This window comes from Ovis canadensis, chromosome 24, assembly GCF_042477335.2.
Source record: "Ovis canadensis isolate MfBH-ARS-UI-01 breed Bighorn chromosome 24, ARS-UI_OviCan_v2, whole genome shotgun sequence".
Classification (NCBI taxonomy): Eukaryota; Metazoa; Chordata; class Mammalia; order Artiodactyla; family Bovidae; genus Ovis; species Ovis canadensis.
Window position 1 is genome coordinate 41,955,402 of NC_091268.1, and position 17,831 is coordinate 41,973,232.

General features: G+C 51.2%; 1 protein-coding gene across 1 annotated transcript; it reads right to left on the minus strand.

Moving 5' to 3' along the window:
• Positions 1-426: 426 nt before the first annotated feature.
• ZNF764 (zinc finger protein 764) lies at positions 427-17,831 on the minus strand. Its single transcript, XM_069569799.1, has 8 exons — positions 17,374-17,831; positions 16,949-17,062; positions 15,308-15,824; positions 8,712-8,857; positions 4,067-4,326; positions 3,568-3,799; positions 3,299-3,412; positions 427-2,537 (listed from the first exon to the last, which is right to left on the minus strand). The coding sequence occupies exons 1-8, from the start codon at positions 17,567-17,569 to the stop codon at positions 1,621-1,623; spliced, it is 2,496 nt and encodes an 831-aa protein (XP_069425900.1). The 5' UTR covers positions 17,570-17,831; the 3' UTR covers positions 427-1,620.

Sequence of the window (17,831 nt, forward strand, 5' to 3'; positions counted from 1 at the left end):
GTTTGATCTCTGCTCAGGGAACAAAGATCCTACATGCCAGAGAGCAAAAGATTAAATGAAATAAAGCCATTAAAAAAAAAATGTAATGAGGCCTTCCTATCTGAACCTAAAGTGGCAAAGCCTAAGCCATAGGGCTCTCCCAGGGAGGCCCAAGAAGGGAACAAAGATCCAACACATCACAGGAGCTCTTGGGTCCTTCTCCTTCAGAAACAGGAAGTTCAGGTCAGCTGAGGGGTGCCGAGGTGGAGCCACCACTTGTTTGGTGCAACAGATTCAGTCCTGGAACTTCCCTGGTGGTCTACTGGTTAAGAATCCACCTTCCAATGGAGAGGATGCAGGTTCAATCCCTGGCCTGGGAACAAAGATCCTACATACCACAGGGCAACTAAACCTGCACCCCCAACTACTGAGCTCGTGTGCCACAACTAGACCCAATGCAGCCAAATAAATATTGAAAAGATTCAGTCCTAACTGCCTCTTCCTGATGACCTGTCCTCTCCAAGCAGATGCTTCCTTCCAGAGGCTATTATGAGGGTGAGTTGAGTTGTTGGACAAGATAGTCCTTTGTAAACCATAAAATGCAATATGAGCCAAGATCTAACAGAAATGCCTACTTTTACTTCTCTCCTGCTGCCCTTTCACAAATGTGCTCTCTACCTGAATCCCTGATTCAAAAACAACTGAATGCCAGAGACTATAGTTTGTAAACTCAAATGACTAAAGGAGGGGGCATCCCTGGCAATTCAGTGGCTAAGACTCAGTGCTCTCAATGCAGCAGGCTCGGGTTCGACCCCTGGTTGGGGAACTAGATCCTAAGACCACTAAGACCAGCCAAATAAATAAATACATATTTTTATGTATTAAAAATACATATTGTTTAAAAAGTGACTACAGGACTCCAACAGGTCATGTAAATGAGTAGAAAATGCCAGATGAAGAGGGCCTGCTTTGCCAGAAACAGCCATGACAAGTGGCAGCTGACACTGGTCAGGAAGTGCTGAGTTGGCAGGTGGGCTGAACTGAAGAGCCTGGGCTCCATTCAAAGGGGCCTCTAAGCTCCTGTCAACGGTGGTTTTGTGGGAGCTCAGGTCAAGTCGCCAAATCTTTGGATTTTTTTCAAGAGGCCAGAAACTTGGTTTTCTGTGTGAAATAGCCTGATTTTTACATCTTAACAAATAATTCATAACACTTAAAAATGCTGGCTGGTCTAAAACTACATGTATTATAAAAGGCTGCTGGGAGACCAGATTCAGTACCTGGCCGTCAGTTTTTAACTTCTCCAGTCGTCAGTGGATAAAACAAAATTCTCCACCTCAGTCCTCTTACACCTAAGTTGAGAAACAAGCCTTTCCCAGAGTGGAAGTCTAGTGGGGGTTCTTACCTCAGCCCTGACTCAACAAAGGGGGCTCTAGAGTCTGGGACCACAGGAGACAAGGTCTCAGCAGATGAAACTAGTGAAGGCCTAAGATAAAATGGTCCTCACCTCCCACCCCCAGGTCCAGTGCCCTCTGGGAATTTTGTGACCTCCCTGGAGTTGCCTGAGTTTGAGGCCCCTGAGGCCATCTTGGGCCTCAGACAATGTCTACATCTTCACCCTTGGCCTTGTCACCCATGAAGCCATCACCCACACTCCTGGAATATCTCTGGGTAATGCTGGAAGCCCACGGGGGGATCCAGGTCCCCTCGGGCAGAGGCCAGGGGCACAGGCAGCCCACCGGCACCCCCACCCCTGCGCACCCCCGCCCCTGGACGATGGACCCACTGGTGCTTGGCCATGGCTGACTTCTGGCCAAAGCACCTGCCACACTGAGGACAGGCGTAGGGGCGCTCGCCGCTGTGGGTGCGCCGGTGGGCGGCCATCTCCGAGCTCTGCCGGAAGCAGCGCCCGCAGTCTGGGCACGGGTAGGGCTTCTCGCCGGTGTGGGTGCGCACGTGGCGCCGGAGGTCGGAGGCATGCGCAAAGGCGCGGCCACAGTGCGGGCAGGGGAAGGGGGTCTCCCCGCTGTGGACCCGCTGGTGCTGGTAGAGGGCGGAGCTCTGGCTGAAGCAGCGGCCGCAGTCAGCGCAGCGGTAGGGCTTCTCGCCCGTGTGGACCCGGAGGTGGGTGGTGAGCGCCGAGCGCTGCGTGAAGGCCCGGCCGCAGTCCGGGCAGCGGTGGGGCCGTTCCCCACGGTGGATGGCCCGGTGCTTGCTCAGAGAGGACGCCTGGCTGAAGCCCTTGCCACAGTCCGGGCAGCCGAAGGGCTTCTCGCCCGTGTGGGTGTAGAGATGCTCCACCAGGGTGGAGCGCCAGGCGAAACTCTTCCCACACACGTAGCAGCCATGCCGCCGGTCGGCTCTGGGGACCGGGGGGTGGGCAGAGAGTGGCGGGCGACCCCGGCGAGGCACCTTCGGTGGCTGCTGCCAACCATAAGGAAAGCCAGCAGAGAGGGGTTTCAGAGCCGTCAGCCCGGGAAGCTGAGTGTCCACAGAAGGAATCTTCCCCAGTGCTTGCCTCCCTCCTCTTTGTCCTTTTTCTGCCTGATTTCCGGAAACTGCTGGGAGACAAGGGGAGAGCTCAGACCTCAGCTTATCCTGGTCCTTGATGCCCACACCCACTATCAGAGAAGCCTCTTAGATACAGCTGCCTCTGGGACTCAGCTTGGTACAGGCAGGGAAGTTAGAAGTTACACTGTACCCTCAGTCGCAGGGGACAGAAAGAAAAACTGTAGAGACAAAAAGAGAAGGAAGGACAGGGGCATGGTACATTCTGGGAGCTGGGGAAATGGGGGTAGGAGACGACAGTTGAGCTAGATCACAGAGCATGAGTGGATGTTAAGTATGCAGCCAGCAGCGGGAACAGCACTGAGAGGCATGAAGGAGGCAGGCATTGCCAAGTTCAAAGGGGCTGGGCACAAGTGCAACAGGAGGGCAGAATGAACCAAAGGAACAAAACAGTACCAGCCAAGAGAAAGGAGGCTGCAACAAAAATATAACAAAACCAAAGTGAACACAGGAGGTGGTGGAGGAGCTAGAGAACAGGCTAACAACAGGTGGGGTGATGTGGCGCTCAGAGGAACTTAAGAGACCAGCTAGAGGTCAGGGGCTCAGGTTCAGAGGAGCTGGGGAGTGGAGAGGCAGGGATGCCTGGGTCACACTCTCAGGCCCTTTCTAGGCTGAATCCAGAAGCGAGGCAGGATCAGGCATAATTATAACCTTAGCTGGGAAAGCAATTCAGGCAGGAAACTGATGAGCAGGTAAGGAGTTGGCAGAGGGTAACATGATGGGTAGGACCCAGAGGAGGTCCCCACTACTTCACCTGTGTCTGCTTCTGTAAGACACTCTCCCATCTCAGGAGGCCCGGCATCTGGACGCCACAGTTCTGCCTCTTCCTCCACCCAGGAGATGAGGGCTGGCTTGGTGCCTCGGAAGCCTGGAGGGAAGGGGGAGAGAACGCAAAGCCCACGCTGCGGGGGAGGCCGCAGCCCAGGGTCCCGACTTCCTGGGCCCTCCCACTCCACGTGCAGGATCCAGAGGCTGGGCGGGGTGGATGGGGTTGTGAGCACAGGCGGGCGGGTGGGGCCTCACCGAGCGCGCCCAGGTGGCCATAGGTCTCCCGCATCACGTCCCGGTACAGGGCCCTCTGCGCGGGCCGCAGATACCCCCACTCCTCCGGGGAGAAGTACACGGCCACGTCCGCGAAGCTCACGGGCTCGGATGTCCCCCCCTGGGGCCTGACCCCGTTAGGTTCCTGCGCGGGGAGCGGGGCCGGGGGCGGCGCCATCGTAAATGCCATCCGGGCGGCGGGCCAGCGCCACCCCTACCCGCCGGGGTCCGCGGAGCCTCCGAGATCCAGAACGCTCCTCGGCCGGGCTCAAGAGTCAGGGCGCGGTCGGGAGGCCGGGAGAGCAGGAACGGCCCCTCGAGGGTCCACGGGGGTGGCTGAACACTGAGGGCAGGTGGCTGAAGGTGCTCTCCTAAGAGATGGCGGCCACGCGGCCCCACGCATTTCGCTCCCGCGCCATCGTGCCCGGATGACGCCACCCTGCTGTCTCCAGGTGGCTTTGTCTTCGAGCCCTCAGCCAACATGGCCGCGGCGGCTACAGGCGCCCGGGAAGGCGCCGCCACCGGCCCGGGCAGTGGGGGAGGCGTTCTCCAGCGCGGCGCCGGGCCTCGGAGGCGCGGCGGCCGGGCTTCCCCGGCGGGTCCCCGCGCCCGCCGCGCTGGAGGCCTCGCCGCGGCCCCGCCCAGAGACCTCCAGCCCCGACTCCGGCCCGCTCCGCGCAGTGATTTCAGACGTTAGGTTTCGTGGCTGGCCCATCGCTGGGTGACCGCACGCTTCCCGCACTGTCGAGAGTAAAAGAATGGAGCGGGAAAAAGAAACTTGATCGAGCTTTGAAATTGTGGGAACTTCAGTTTCAGGAGATCGTGGGGGCAGTCGGCGAAGGGTAGGATGAGGTCTGAGAAAGGTCGGAAGGACCCTCTTTCTGTAAGCTTACCCCCTCCCCACGTACCCTTTAGGACGCCTCCCAAACATGCATTTAGCTCTAGCTCAAGGCGAGTTGGCAACCCACTCCAGTATTCTTGCCTGGAGAATCCCAGGGACGGGGGAGCCTGGTGGGCTGCCGTCTATGGGGTCGCACAGAGTCGGACACGACTGAAGCGACTTAGCAGCAGCAGCAGCAAGGCGAGTTCCTTGAATTCCTGGTCCCAGAGCCACTTGCCACCGTGCCCTGGCATGGATGGCCCACGAACACCTCGGATTTTGCAGGCTCAAGCTGAACTCATCCTTTACTTCCCTCTGCCTGCCGCCCCTGGGGTGTTGTCTTAGCAAATGGCACCAACTCTCTTCATCATTTTTACCTCCAAGCTCTCTCTCTCACTGGACACATTTACTGACTGCCTACTCAGTGCTTCCCACAAGCTTTCATAAATATACCCTGCCTAAGAAGCCTTGATATTTTTCCTTTGGCCAGATCAATCAATCACTGCATTTCACACACTTCATGGACAAGCGCTTCACATTTGCTGGTCTGGGGTCTTACTCTGGAGCTTTGGTCTGTTTGCCTCCTTCCTTCCAAAGGCCTCCCTGAGACCTTCGCAGGCTGCTTTTCCCCAGGCCAGCTGGGCAAGTAAAGAACCGATCTCTGAACTTCCCTGGTGACTCAGTGGCTAAGACTCTGCACTGCCAGTGCAGGGGGACCGGGTTCCATCCCTGATCAGGGAACTAGATCCCACAGGCTGCAACTAGTTTGCATGCTGAAACTAAAGATCCCGCATGCTACCATGAAGATCGAAGATCCTTCGTGCTGCAACTAAGATTCAGCACAGCCAAAAAAAAAAAAAAAAATCTCAACAGAAGAAGGGAAGGGGAAGACATAAACTTGGGAGGGGTCAGCCTGGCTAAAGAGAGAGGCTTGTTGGAGGGTGGCCAGTAGAGGACAAGGACTAAGGGCACAGAGTTGACTAGGGGCCCTAGTCCTCCTTGCCTCTCAGGCCCCCTGAAAGACAAAAAAGACAACAGAAAATTTCCATTAAGACTGAAGGCTTTTTGTCACCTGTCGGTGCCCAACCCCATCACACACAGACCGGGAAGAGAGCCCTGGGTAGTCCTGGACACTTGCAGGGGGGTCTGGACCCTCCTGGAGAAGAGCCTAGGGCGGAGTCTGCTCCCCTAGATGGGATTCTGAGGGCCACAGCACCAGGCTGGTGGGTCTGCTAATGGCCTCTGGCTGCAGCACCTTCCACTGTGGGGACAGTAGTAAGACTCCTTGCCTGTGTGAGTCAGCAAATCGCATGAGAGGTACAGCACTAGCTGCAGGTGAAGGGTGCCTCTCCAGAGTGCACTGGGCCCGGACTACCCTGGCGGTCCAGTGGTTAGGACTCAGTGCTTCCACTGCAGGGGGTCTGGGTTCAACCCTTGGTCAGGAAACTAGATCCCGCATGCTGCAACAAAGACGTCACATGCCACAACTAAGACCTGGCACAGCCAAATAAAATAAATATTAAAAAAAAAAAAAGAGTACCCTGGGCCAAGTTGAAGGTAAGGGTAAAGCATAATTGCACTCCGGCTGGGGATGAAGGTAAGTCGTCAGTGCCAGGTGTTGAAGCTGGGCACAGGCTGAGGGCCTGGGAAAACCCCGACTACAGGAAGCCTTGGCCATAGGCTCAAAGACCACGTCAGTGTCTCTGACTCCAGGGCCTCATGACAACTCCTTTTGCTGACCCCTTCCAAATGTATCACTTTTCTGAATGAGTGCTGGGAAACAGATTCAAAACTTACATTTTTCCCTGTTAACTCTCCAAGGTCTACTCATGTTCAGGCTGATAGAACCAAACTTCACTAAGAAGCATTCAGTGGGTACCCAGTCCCTGGAAGCCCCCTTCTAGACTGTGTTGGCCAGTTGAGGGCTTGCAGGTCAGGGACATTCCCACCCACTCCAGGGTCAACAGAGGAGATACTCTCAACCAGAGGAGCAGCTGTGATGGGACCAGGGACCTGAGAGACAGATAAACTGTCTCCATCCTAAACTTTTATTTTTTGGCCATGCTGTGGGACATGCCTTGGGAGCACAAAATCTTAACCACGAGACTTCCAGGGAAGTCTCAAACTGCCTCCCTCTTAAACTTGAATTCACACACAGCCACTGACCTTTGGATGATTCATAAAGTATGACCTAATCATGGGACCACTTGGATGCTTCAGAGCCAATTAAGTGAGAAAGAGAAGGTCAAGATTGCAATATCCAGTGGGTGTCATAAATTCAGATCAGCAAAAACTAGTAAGGTCAGCGGTAAAGAACATGCAGAGGGTGTTTCTTACTCAACAAACATTTTTCCCTTCCAGCTGGAACTGGGACATCGATTCTACTTTTCATCTTTCTGGCTTGCCTTCAGACTTCCTACTCCTGGGAAGACTACCTGTATGGACTTCCCTGGTGGTCCAGTGGTTAAGAATCTGCCTTACAATGCAGGGGACTCAGGTTTAATCATTGATTGGAGAACTAAGGTCCCACAAGCCTTGAAGCAACTAAGCCCCCTGAGTCACAACCACTGAGCCTGTGAGCTACAACTAGAGTCCATGTGATCCCTTTGCCAAAACTAAGACCCAGAGCACCCAAATAAAATAAACATTTAAAAGAGAGGCATGCACTGGGCCAAGTTGTAAGTAAAGGCAAACCATGATTGCACTCGGTGGCGTGGGGATGAAGGTGCAGCCTGAGGGCACCTTTGCATTCATTTAATGAAAATGTATTGGGCACCTCGGGCTTCCATGGTGGCTCAGACAGTAAAGAATATGCCTGCAAAGTGGGAGACCTGGGTTCAATCCCTGGTTTGGGAAGATCCCCTGGAGGAGGGCACAACACGCTGGTCCAGTATTCTTGCCTGGAGAATCTCCATGGACAGAGGAACCTGTCAGATGAGGTCACAAAGAGTCAGACACGACTGAGCGACTAAGCACACAGCACACTGGGCACCTCATATATGCCAGGCATTGTTCTAGGTGTTTTAAGAGAGATTCCAGGTAGGAGCTTTGCTGGCAAAGGTGCAGAGAGGACTTCTGGGCAGACTGTGCTCAGGGCTAGAGATGGACACAGAGCCACAGTTTGGAGACTTCCAGTACAGGGCAGAAAAGCTCCAGAAGAAATTTCTTTACTCTCTTTCTTTCCTTCTTCTTCTTTTATAAATTTGTATTGGGAGTATAGTTGATTTACAGTGTTGTTAGTTTCAGGTGTACAGCCAAGTGAATCAGTTACGTATACATTGATTCTTCTTTAGATTCTTTTCCCATATAGATCATTAGAGTATTGAGTAGAGTTCCCTAAGCTCTATAGTAGGTCCCTATTAGTTATTTATTTTATTTTTAAATTTTTATTTATTGATTTGATTGTGTTGCATCTTTGTTGATGGGAGGGCTTTTCTCCAGTTTCAGTGAGTGGTGGTTACTCTCTAGTTGCAGTGCCAGGGCTTCTCAGTGCGGTGGCCTCTCGTTGCAGAGCACAAGCTCTAGAGCGAGCAGGCTTCAGTAGTTGTGACACCTGCGCTTAGCTGCTCCTCCGCACGTGGGATCTCCCCAGACCAGGACTGAACTCATGTCTCCTGCATTGACAGGCAGATTCTTTACCACTGAGCCACCAGGGAAGCTCTAGTTATCTATTTAATATATATAGTAGTGTGTATTTGTCAATCCCAATCTCCCAATTCATCCCTCTCCTAAGAAATTTCTTGAAGACAGCATCTGAGAAAGGCAGTGAAGGGTGTGAGAGTTGGAGGGTAGTGTGTAACAGACAGAACAGCAAGAACAAAGACTCATTAAGCTAGAAGCATGTCCAAAATACAAAGATTCTACTTGGCAGGAGCCAATGAGATGGCGTGCTGGTACAGAAAGAGGAAGATGTTGAGTGTTACGGGCCTTGAAGACCAGTACAGGTTCTTTAGTTTTTGCACAAGTCTTGCGGAGCCAGTATTGGTATCTGACAGTGGAGGGTAACTCATGAATTTCAGTCAGACTGATCTGGCGAGGATCGCGGGAACCAATTATCATGAGGCAGGAGTGGAGTCAGACACCCAGCCCGGCTCTGGCTCTTCCCACCCACTGCCTTCCCTTCTCGGAGATCCGGGACGCTGGGCGTCACCGAACGCGCCCAGGTGCAGGTTTTTCACCGCAGACACCCCACTCCTCGGGGAAGAAATATAGGGCCACTTTCACGATGCCCGCGGCCTTCTCCCACCTTCTTCCCGCCGGGTCTTCACCGACACCTCTGGGCGCCCAGATCGGGAGCCGGGGGTGGACTCTAGAGACTCGGCCTCCGATGCAGGGTGGGGGTGGGTCCCTCCAGGCCCAGGCGACCGGAAGTAGCTTGTAGTGGGACCCCCTCTAGGACGGCGGGTAACGGCCCGTTAACCGAACTCATTGGTCCGTGGGTCGAGAAATGAAGGCTCCCTCAGAAGAGGCGGTGGCACTCTACCGTCCATTTTAGAGAAAGGCATTGATATCTGGTTTATTCCCCCCTCGAGTTGTCTTCTCTTGCTGTTCTGCCGGTGGCCTTGCAAGGGCCTCTTGCCCATAGTTAAGATGGCCGCAGCTGCTTCGGCGTCCGCGCTCATATCTGGCGGGTGAAAGGTGAGGCGGGTGCGCGGGTGCGCGGTGGCGAGGAAGAGTGGCCACAGGGCCAGGAATAAGGGGCGATACGAACAAATGTCCCCTTCTCAATCCGCGAAAGAAGGCCCATTCAGTGGCCTGGTGTTTAAAAAAATTTTTTTAACAAACTATTTCTCATATTTTTGTTTATTTTTCATTTAGAAGGTTACAGCAGAATATTCAGTGAATGTCCTCTCCCCTAGCCCCCACCATACCTCTACTAACGGTTTCTTAAATATTCCTACACTGATTGTCTACGCCCTGCAGAGACATCTATCATTTTCACACATTTACTGTATCTTACTGAGGGCACTGGGACGCATGCTTCTCAGTGCCTTAGAGTTCAGGCATTTTACAGACGAGGAAACTGAAGCCCAGTTAAGACCCAAGGTCTGGCAGTGTGTTAGTGACTGGGTCTTCAGACTCCTAATCCAGCCTTTCCTCCTGGCGCTGCCTCCTTCAGACGCCTTCCAGAAATGCAACAGTAACGTTTCGAATTTACGGGCCCCTGCCATCTCTGGGGTCGCACAGAGTCGGATACAACTGAAGCGACTTAACAGCAGCAGCTGACATTGTGAAAACGAACTGGATTCTCAAGTTATTAAGTTATGTTTGAAGTAAAAAAAAGATTAAAAAAAAGTTTTAAAATGTGAGATGAATTAAGGGATGACAGGACTCATTTGCTTTCAATGCTCCATCTCAGTGTGCCTCCAATTCCAAGCTCTCCTAACAGAACAGTGGCCAATTATACAAGAACTGCAGTTGGTTCTGTGAAGTGAGTAAGACATCAATAATATTAGCTTACCTTGATCGATCACTTACTATTAATACATGCCAGACTCTGTTCTAAGTGCATTTGCCTGTTAACTCATTTAATCCCTCAGAACACTTCAGAGATAAGTACCCTTCTGGATCAGTAGACCACAGCCCCGGGGAATGACCTTACTGCAGGCCACACAGCTAGTGAGTGTTCTGACTCCAGAACCCATGACATCATGGGTTACTGAAGACACAATCTCAGCAACCTGAGAGAGGTGGGATTTTAGGCCAAGTCACGAAGATGCAGTTGTATGTGGGGTAGGACAAGAAGCAGGGACCTGGAAGTCAGAAATACTGCTTCTGGTCACCTATGCCATTCCACTGTTGTTCTGTAGTCACCAAGTCATGTCTGACTCTTTGTGACGCCATGCACCTTAGCACACCAGGCTCCTCTATCTGTGGGATTTCCCAGAAAGAATAATGGAGTGGGTATGTGATTCCATTCTGTTGCATTAAATGTAGAGAGAAGAAATTAAAATGATGAGCTCTAAATATTTTTTTTTTTATTTCAACATCCTAGAATTCGAAGTCAAGTGGGCCTTAGGAAGCATCACTACGAACAAAACTAGTGGAGGTGGTGGAATTCCAGTGGAGCTGTTTCAAATCCTGAAAGCTGATGCTGTGAAAGTGCTGCACTCAATATGCCATCAAATGTGGAAAACTCAGCAGTGGCCATGGGACTGGAAAAGATCAGTTGTCATTCCAATCCCAAAGAAAAGCAATGCCAAAAAATATTCAAACTACCCCACAATTGCACTCATCTCACACGCTAGCACAGTAATGCTCAAAATTCTCCAAGCCAGGCTTCAACAGTACGTGAACTGTGAACGTCCAGATGTTTAAGCTGGATTTAGAAAAGGCAGAGGAACCAGAGATCAAATTGCCAACATCTGTTGAATCATAGAAAAAGCAAGAGTTCCAGAAAAACATGTTTCTGCTTTGTTGACTATGCCAAAGCCTTTGACTATGTGGATCACAACAAACTGTGAAAAATTCTTAGAGATGGGAATACCAGACCACCTGACCTGCCTCCTGAGAAATCTGTATGCAGGTCACGAAGCAACATTTAGAACTGGACATGGAACAACAGACTGGGTCCAAATCGGGAAAGGAGTACATCAAGGCTGTATATTGTCACCTTGCTTATTTAACTTATATGCAGAGTACATCATGAGAAACGCTGGGCTGGATGAAGCACAAACTGGAATCAAGATTGTCGGGAGAAATATCAATAACCTCAGATATGCAGATGACACCACCCTTATGGCAGAAAGTGAAGAAGAAATAAAGAGCCTCTTGATGAAAGTGACAGAGGAGAATGAAAAAGCTGACTTAAAACTCAACATTCAGAAAACTAAAATCATGGCATCTGATCTCGTCACTTCATGGCAAATAGATGGGGAAACAGTGAAAACAGTAGCTGACTTTATTTTGGGGGGCTCCAAAATCACTGTAGATGGTGATTGCAGCCATGAAATTAAAAGATGCTTGCTCCTTGGAAGAAAAACTATGACCAAACTAGACAACATATTAAAAAACTGAGACATTACTTTGCCAACAAAGGTCCGTCTGGTCAAAGCTACAGTAATCATGTATAGATGTGAGAGTTGGACTATAAGGAAAGCTGAGTGCCAAAGAATTGATGCTTTTGAACTGTGGTGTTGGAGAAGACTCTTGAGAATTTCTTGGACTGCAAGATCAAACAAGTCCCTCCTAAAGGAAATCAGTCCTGAATCTTCATTGGAAGGAGTAATGCTGAAGCTGAAGCTCCAATACTTTGGCCACCTGATGTGAAGAACTGACTCATTGGAAAAGACCCTGATGCCAGGAAAGATTGAAGGCGGGAGGAGAAGGGGATGACAGAGGATGAGATGGTTGGATGGTATCGCTGACTCCATGGACATGAGTTTGAATAAACTCTGGGAGTTGGTGATGGACAGGGAAGCCTGGTGTGCTACAGTCCATGGGGTCACAAAGAGTCAAACACAACTGAGTAACTGAACTGAAAAATTTTTTAATTAATTTATTCTTTAATTGAAAGATAATTGCTTTACAGAATTTTGTTGTTTTCTATCAAACATCAACATTGACTCTAAATATTAAAAGTACATAATAGAAAAAAATGAAAGTTGCTCAGTTGTGTCCAACTGTTTTCAACTCCGTGGACTGTGTAGTCCATAGAATTTGCCAGGCCAGAATACTGGAGTGGGTAGCCTAGCCCTTCTCCAGGGTTTCTTCCTGACCCGGGAATCAAATCAGGGTTTCCTGCATTGCAGGTGGATTGTTTACCAAAAGTACATAATAGGGTTGTGTTTAGGGGTCAAATCATGGGAAATGAGTATGTCGTTTGAGTGCTTGGGAGTTATGGTACATGTTCAGATGGGAGAGCGTCTGTCTACAATGCGGAAGACCTGGGTTTGATCCCTGGGTCGGGAAGATCCTCTGGAGAAGGAAATGGCAATCCACTCCAGTGCTATTGCCTGGAAAATCTCATGGACAGAGGAGCCTGATAGGTTACAATCCATGGGGTCGCAAAGAGTCGGACTCGACTGAGCGACTTCACTTTCACTTTCACTTTCAAATGCTTAGTAGATATGTGTTAACTGGATAAACGAGAAAGAGTAGACAGCACTTGCTCTGTGCCAAGTGCTGACCTGGGCAGTTCTGCGTGACACATTATGTCTGGTTCTGCTCCCCTCTCGGTGGCTCCTCCTCTCAGTTCTCCCCCTGCCCCCCATAACTCACCTCATCCAGTACTGGTCACCCCTGGACCTTCACACCTGCCCTAGTGCTTGGGCTCCCTGGCTGCAGCTCTCTACGCTTGAAACCTCTGGGGCTTACTTGTTCACAGCTCATGTTGGTCAGTTCACTGAACCATGCAGGTTCTATGACAGAAGTCTCTCAGGAGTACCTTTCTTTCCAAGGTCAGCAGACAAGGGCAACTGCAAAAAAAAAAAAAAAGTCTTGCTTTCTAGCTTGGTCCCACTACTAATTGTTTCTACCTGGGAGCAGATGCCCAGTAGATTTCCCATGTCTCATGCCCAGGCTCCTCTCATGGGTCACACTGCACACTGTTTGACAAAGACATATATATATATATTAATTTGGCTGGGCCACAGGGCATGTGGGATCTTAGTTCCCTGACCGGGGATCAATCCCTCAGCCCCTGCATTGGAAAGTTGGAGTCTTAACCACTGGACCACCAGGGAAGTCCAGACAAAGACATTTTCTGACAGTTTCTGACAGCAGGAACTCGCTCCTACTGAGTACAGGGACTTTCTATGGCTCCTCAGTGCCTACAGGGTGAACCTCAAGATCCCCCACTAGGATCTGTGGTCCTCCCAGATAGGTTCCACTTCTTGGCTGCATCTGGTATCCATTATTCTTTACTTTCAGTCTTTATGTTTCAATCAAGTGGAGCTGCTGATCATTCCCTATACATGCCCATCCTGGTTGAAATCTTTCTCATCCTTCAAGGACAGTTGAAGTACCTCCTCTAGGAAGACTTCCTTGATTCAGAAGACCTGCCCATGTCTCCTCTTGGTCCTGCTCACGTACTATTTTGTATTGTGTTTGAATAACAACAATAACCAATGTTTGTTAAACTATAATGTACAAGGCGTCATCCTGTATTATCTCATTTAATCGTTACATCAGTCTTTTGAGGTAGATGCTATTATTATCCAGGTTTTATAGATGAAGATAGTAAGGCATATAGAGGTGACTTGGAGCAAGAAGTGACTTGCCCAAGTTTACAGTTACAAAGCAGCTGAGTCAGGATCTGAAGGCAGACAGTCTGACTCCAGAGCCCATGCTTCTAACCTCCACTCCACACTGTGTCCATCTTTTATCCTTTCTGGGAAATAAGCCTCCATCCCTACTTCCTCTGCCTGAAAAATCTCACTACAAACATTTCTTACATAATGCTGTAGGAAGCACAACCACTCCTTTTCTTCCAAGTTGTATTTCCTGGTATATCACCAACCAGGATGGTGGTGCCTCTGGACTCCTCCATTACAGCCCCAATCAATCTTTTGAATGTTGGTCCTGAGTCAGTGTGTCCCTGGAGCCCTACACAAAATTCCACAGATGGTGTTGCAGAATGAGGGAAATTAGTTTTCCTCATCTTGGGAGTCCTTTATCACCAGGCAGTGTCTCCAACAGAAGTCATTCAATATGATCACTGAATGTTGACTTTTTTCCTCTTTTAAGACCTTTTTCTTTATTTAGATCATTTTTAAAGTCTTTATTGAATTTGTTATAACACTGCTTGTTTTATATTTTGGGTTTTTGGCCACAAGGCATGTGGGATTTTAGTTCCCCCACCAGGAATTGAACCCTAGTCCCCTGCATTGGAGGGCAAAGTCTTTACCACTGGACCACCAGGGAAGTCCCTTGACTGCCCTTTCTCAGTGAAAGGTCTCTAGCTATGGTGGGGCTCTCACTTTCCTGCTGAGACTGCCCAACGGGCAAGGCTGGCTCCTCACTTCACTCTTACCTGAGGCCCTGATCTGTGTTCTGCCCAGATCTGACTGCTAATAGGAAGTAGTAGAAATATGTGGGCAGTGCCAGTTTCCAGCTTTGCGGCCTTGTAGCAGTGAAACTTGGAGCCCTGGGTGACTCATCTGGAAACACAGCTATTGATACTCATCCCTGCCTCCTTAGCAGACTTCTTTTCATGATCTGAAGTGGAAAATATCAACAGTCATTTTCACTCTTTCAACAAATGTTTATTGCACATTTACTTTGCCACACATATTATCTTGTTACAATGTCGGTCTTCAGTAACCCTTTGAGGTAGATATTATTGACCCTCATTTTACAGATGAGGGAGCTGAGGCTCAGGGAGGGAGGGTGACTTACCAGCTGTGCCTTGAGAGCAAGCTACAGACATGAGGTCTGCATCTGGTGCTTCTGTGCACTTCCCACCCACTTCACTGCCTGGGCCTCCTGTTGGTTGAGTGACCTAGGGCTTGACCAGGCCCTCCATCTGAGGCCTCCTCCTCAGCCTTAGTCCCCCTCGGCATTTACCTCTGCTGCAGATAAGCAGTGGGGATTTTTGTAGACAGTTTTGATCTTAGTTGCACCTGCCACTGAGATAACACTTTGAGAAAAGTCCAGCATCTCACTCTCTTCGTTGTTTTTTTTTTTTAAGAAAGATGGGGGGAGAGGGGGTATCGAGTTTGATCTATTTGAATCTTTACAGGCACTTCTCTTTTTACAAGCTTGGAAACTTGAGGGATCCTTGAGGAAAGCCCAAGGGATGAACTGTGGGTCCCAAAGCCCTGACTCAGGAGCCTCCCTTGGGACCCAGTGAGTCCTCAGCGCCGAGGTCAGGCTCAAACCCTGCCAGCGGAAGCCGCTCACCCGCACTCCTCAAAGATGTCCGGGTAGTGCCGGAATAGCACCGGAGGGTCCCGGTCACCTCGGACCGGGGCCCGAGGCACAGCCCGGATCCCAGGCCTCCGGCCCCGCCGCCCCCCAGAGCAGGAGCGGTGGATCCACTGGTGAGCTTCCACGGCGAACTTCCTCTTGAAGCGCATGCCACACTCGGGGCAGGGGAACGGCCGTTCACCCGAGTGCATGCGCCGGTGGCTGACCAGCAGCGAGGGGTAGGTGAAGCGCCGGCCGCAGTCTGCACACACGTGGCGCCGCTGGCTGGTCTGAGCATCCGCGCTGGGTACAGGGGCCGGGGGCTGAGCACCTGCACCCTGGTCCCAGACAGCTTGTCTGGGTGGCTGTGCTCTGGCTGAGGTTTTGCTGACGGTCGTGCCAGGGTTGTGTTTAATCAGCTCCTCAGGCCTCTCCTTCCCAGGAGCCTTTCTCGGTGCTTTGGCTCCTAGTCCTGCTTCAGGTTCCTCTTCCTTTTTGTTGGGGGTAGCTCCTAGGAAACAGGAATCAAGTTCCTTTTAAAAACACATTTGCTTATATTGTCTTAGGTTATAGGATGCTTTTCCTCAGGGAAGTGCCAGAAAAGTACTGCCCAGCGAGTAACACCGGCTTTGAAAAACCATACTGCTACTGCTAACTCACTTCAGTCGTGTCTGACTCTGTGCGACCCCATAGACGGCAGCCCACCAGGCTCCCCGGTCCCTGGGATTCTCCAGGCAAGAACACTGGAGTGGGTTGCCATTGCCTTCTCCAATGCGACAGTGAAAAGTGAAAGTGAAGTCGCTCAGTTGTGTCCAACCCTTAGCGACCCATAAGCAGGGTTCAAATCTCTTAGGTGGACCTTGGTTCCCCATGTGTCAAATGGGAATCATAATGCTTTCTTTACTTCACAGGGTTGTTGGGAGGATTACATGTGTAGAAGCATCACTTAGTAAATGCTTAATAAGCAGTAGCTATTATTTTTATGGTTCCTCAATTTTTTTGCTAGGATTAAGGCATTTACAGAGGAGGAAAGACATTTGCTGATGAGCATTCTGGTGAGGGCCAGTGGGGAGTGAAGAGCCAAGCTGTCAATTACTGGGTATTTTCTCTTGTGCCACTTTGCTTTGCTTGAGGAATGTAAAAGGCAGACCTGAAGCTGTTTTCATTCTTCTATGCTAAGTTGCTTCGGTTGTGTCCAACTCTGAGACCCCATGGACTGTAGCCCACCAGGCTCCTCTGCCCATGGGTTTCTCCAGGCAAGAATACTGGAGTGGGTGGCCATTTCCTCATCTAGGGGATCTTCCCCACTCAGGGATCCAACCCCTGTCTCTTGTGTCTCCTGTATTGGCAGGCAGGTTCTTTACCTCTTAGGGAGTTTTAGTTGTTCCTGAAAATGAGAGAATGAGCACCATTTCTAGGACAGGGAGGCTGGGCTCCTGATTCTTATTCTGGTCTCAAGTTGTCTCAAGTTCTGAAAACTTTGTATCAGGTCTGCCTTTTTTCCTTAGGTAGTATCCAACATCGGTTGGCTCTTTCATTCCTTTAGGGGTGCCGGAGGTGGGGATCTGAAAGGAAACACTGCTAGACAGGAAGCTCTGGAACGCCAGGCAGGGAAGACCTGGGACCATCCCTCACCTCTCAGAGCTCCTCCCAGGCTTTCCCCCTCCTCAGGATCCTGGGCGGCGGGGCTCCAAGCCTCACTCTCCTGTTCCATCCAAGAGATGAGGGCTGGTTTGGGGCCTGGGAATCCTGGGAGAGAACAGGGATCATGGTGCTGGCTTGAGGCTGCCCTGGGAAGACGGCGCCCCCCGCGTCAGGGTGAGGGCATCTCCTCAAAGTTTAGGCTCAATCTGGACTAGGTCTCCAGTGCGCCTTCCAGAAGGAAGCAGATGTGGGATGCAAGGATTCCCGTGGGGTTACCTGAAACGTTAGGGATGGGAGGTGGCAGGTGCTGTTTGTGGGATAGGGCGGGATTAAGGCTTACAATCCTCCAAGTCCTTATTTGATCTCCCCTGTGAACCCCAGTGAAGCAGGAGGGGGGCTCTGACCCGGGGCCTCACCGAGCGCGCCCAGGTGGCCGTAGGTCTCCCGCATCACGTCCCGGTACAGGGCCCTCTGCGCGGGCCGCAGACACCCCCACTCCTCCGGGGAGAAGTACACGGCCACGTCCGCGAACCTCACGGCCAAGGGCTTCTTGCAACCAGGCCCGGTCTCCCCCGGTCTCAGCACCAGGAGCGGGGCCGGGGGCGGCGCCATGGGGCCTCCCAGCCCCGAGCAGCGGCCGCCTGGTCCCCGCGCCCGGCCTCAGCTCTCGTCGTCCACAAGAAGGGCTCCCAAGCCCGAGGCCCCGCCCAGCCTCGGCTTCCGTACGCAGCCAAGGGAACCGAAGTAGCAGGGCTGGGATTCGGGATTCTGATGGGACAAATAGACCGCCTCGGTGTTTATTCACTTCATGGCAGCTTGGACACAGACACCAGAGTTAAGAGACCCGGAAGGTGCCTCCAGAAAATATGGCGAC

Excerpts from the sequence above, each read along its gene's own strand:
- ZNF764 (XM_069569799.1), bottom strand. The coding sequence starts at position 17,569 with ATGGCGCCGCCCCCGGCCCCGCTCCTGGTGCTGAGACCGGGGGAGACC. Across the intron at positions 15,825-16,948 it reads CCTGGGAGGAGCTCTGAGAG|GAGCTACCCCCAACAAAAAG; the intron begins GTGAGGGATGGT and ends CCTGTTTCCTAG. Across the intron at positions 2,538-3,298 it reads TCTTACAGAAGCAGACACAG|CAGTTTCCGGAAATCAGGCA; the intron begins GTGAAGTAGTGG and ends CTTGTCTCCCAG.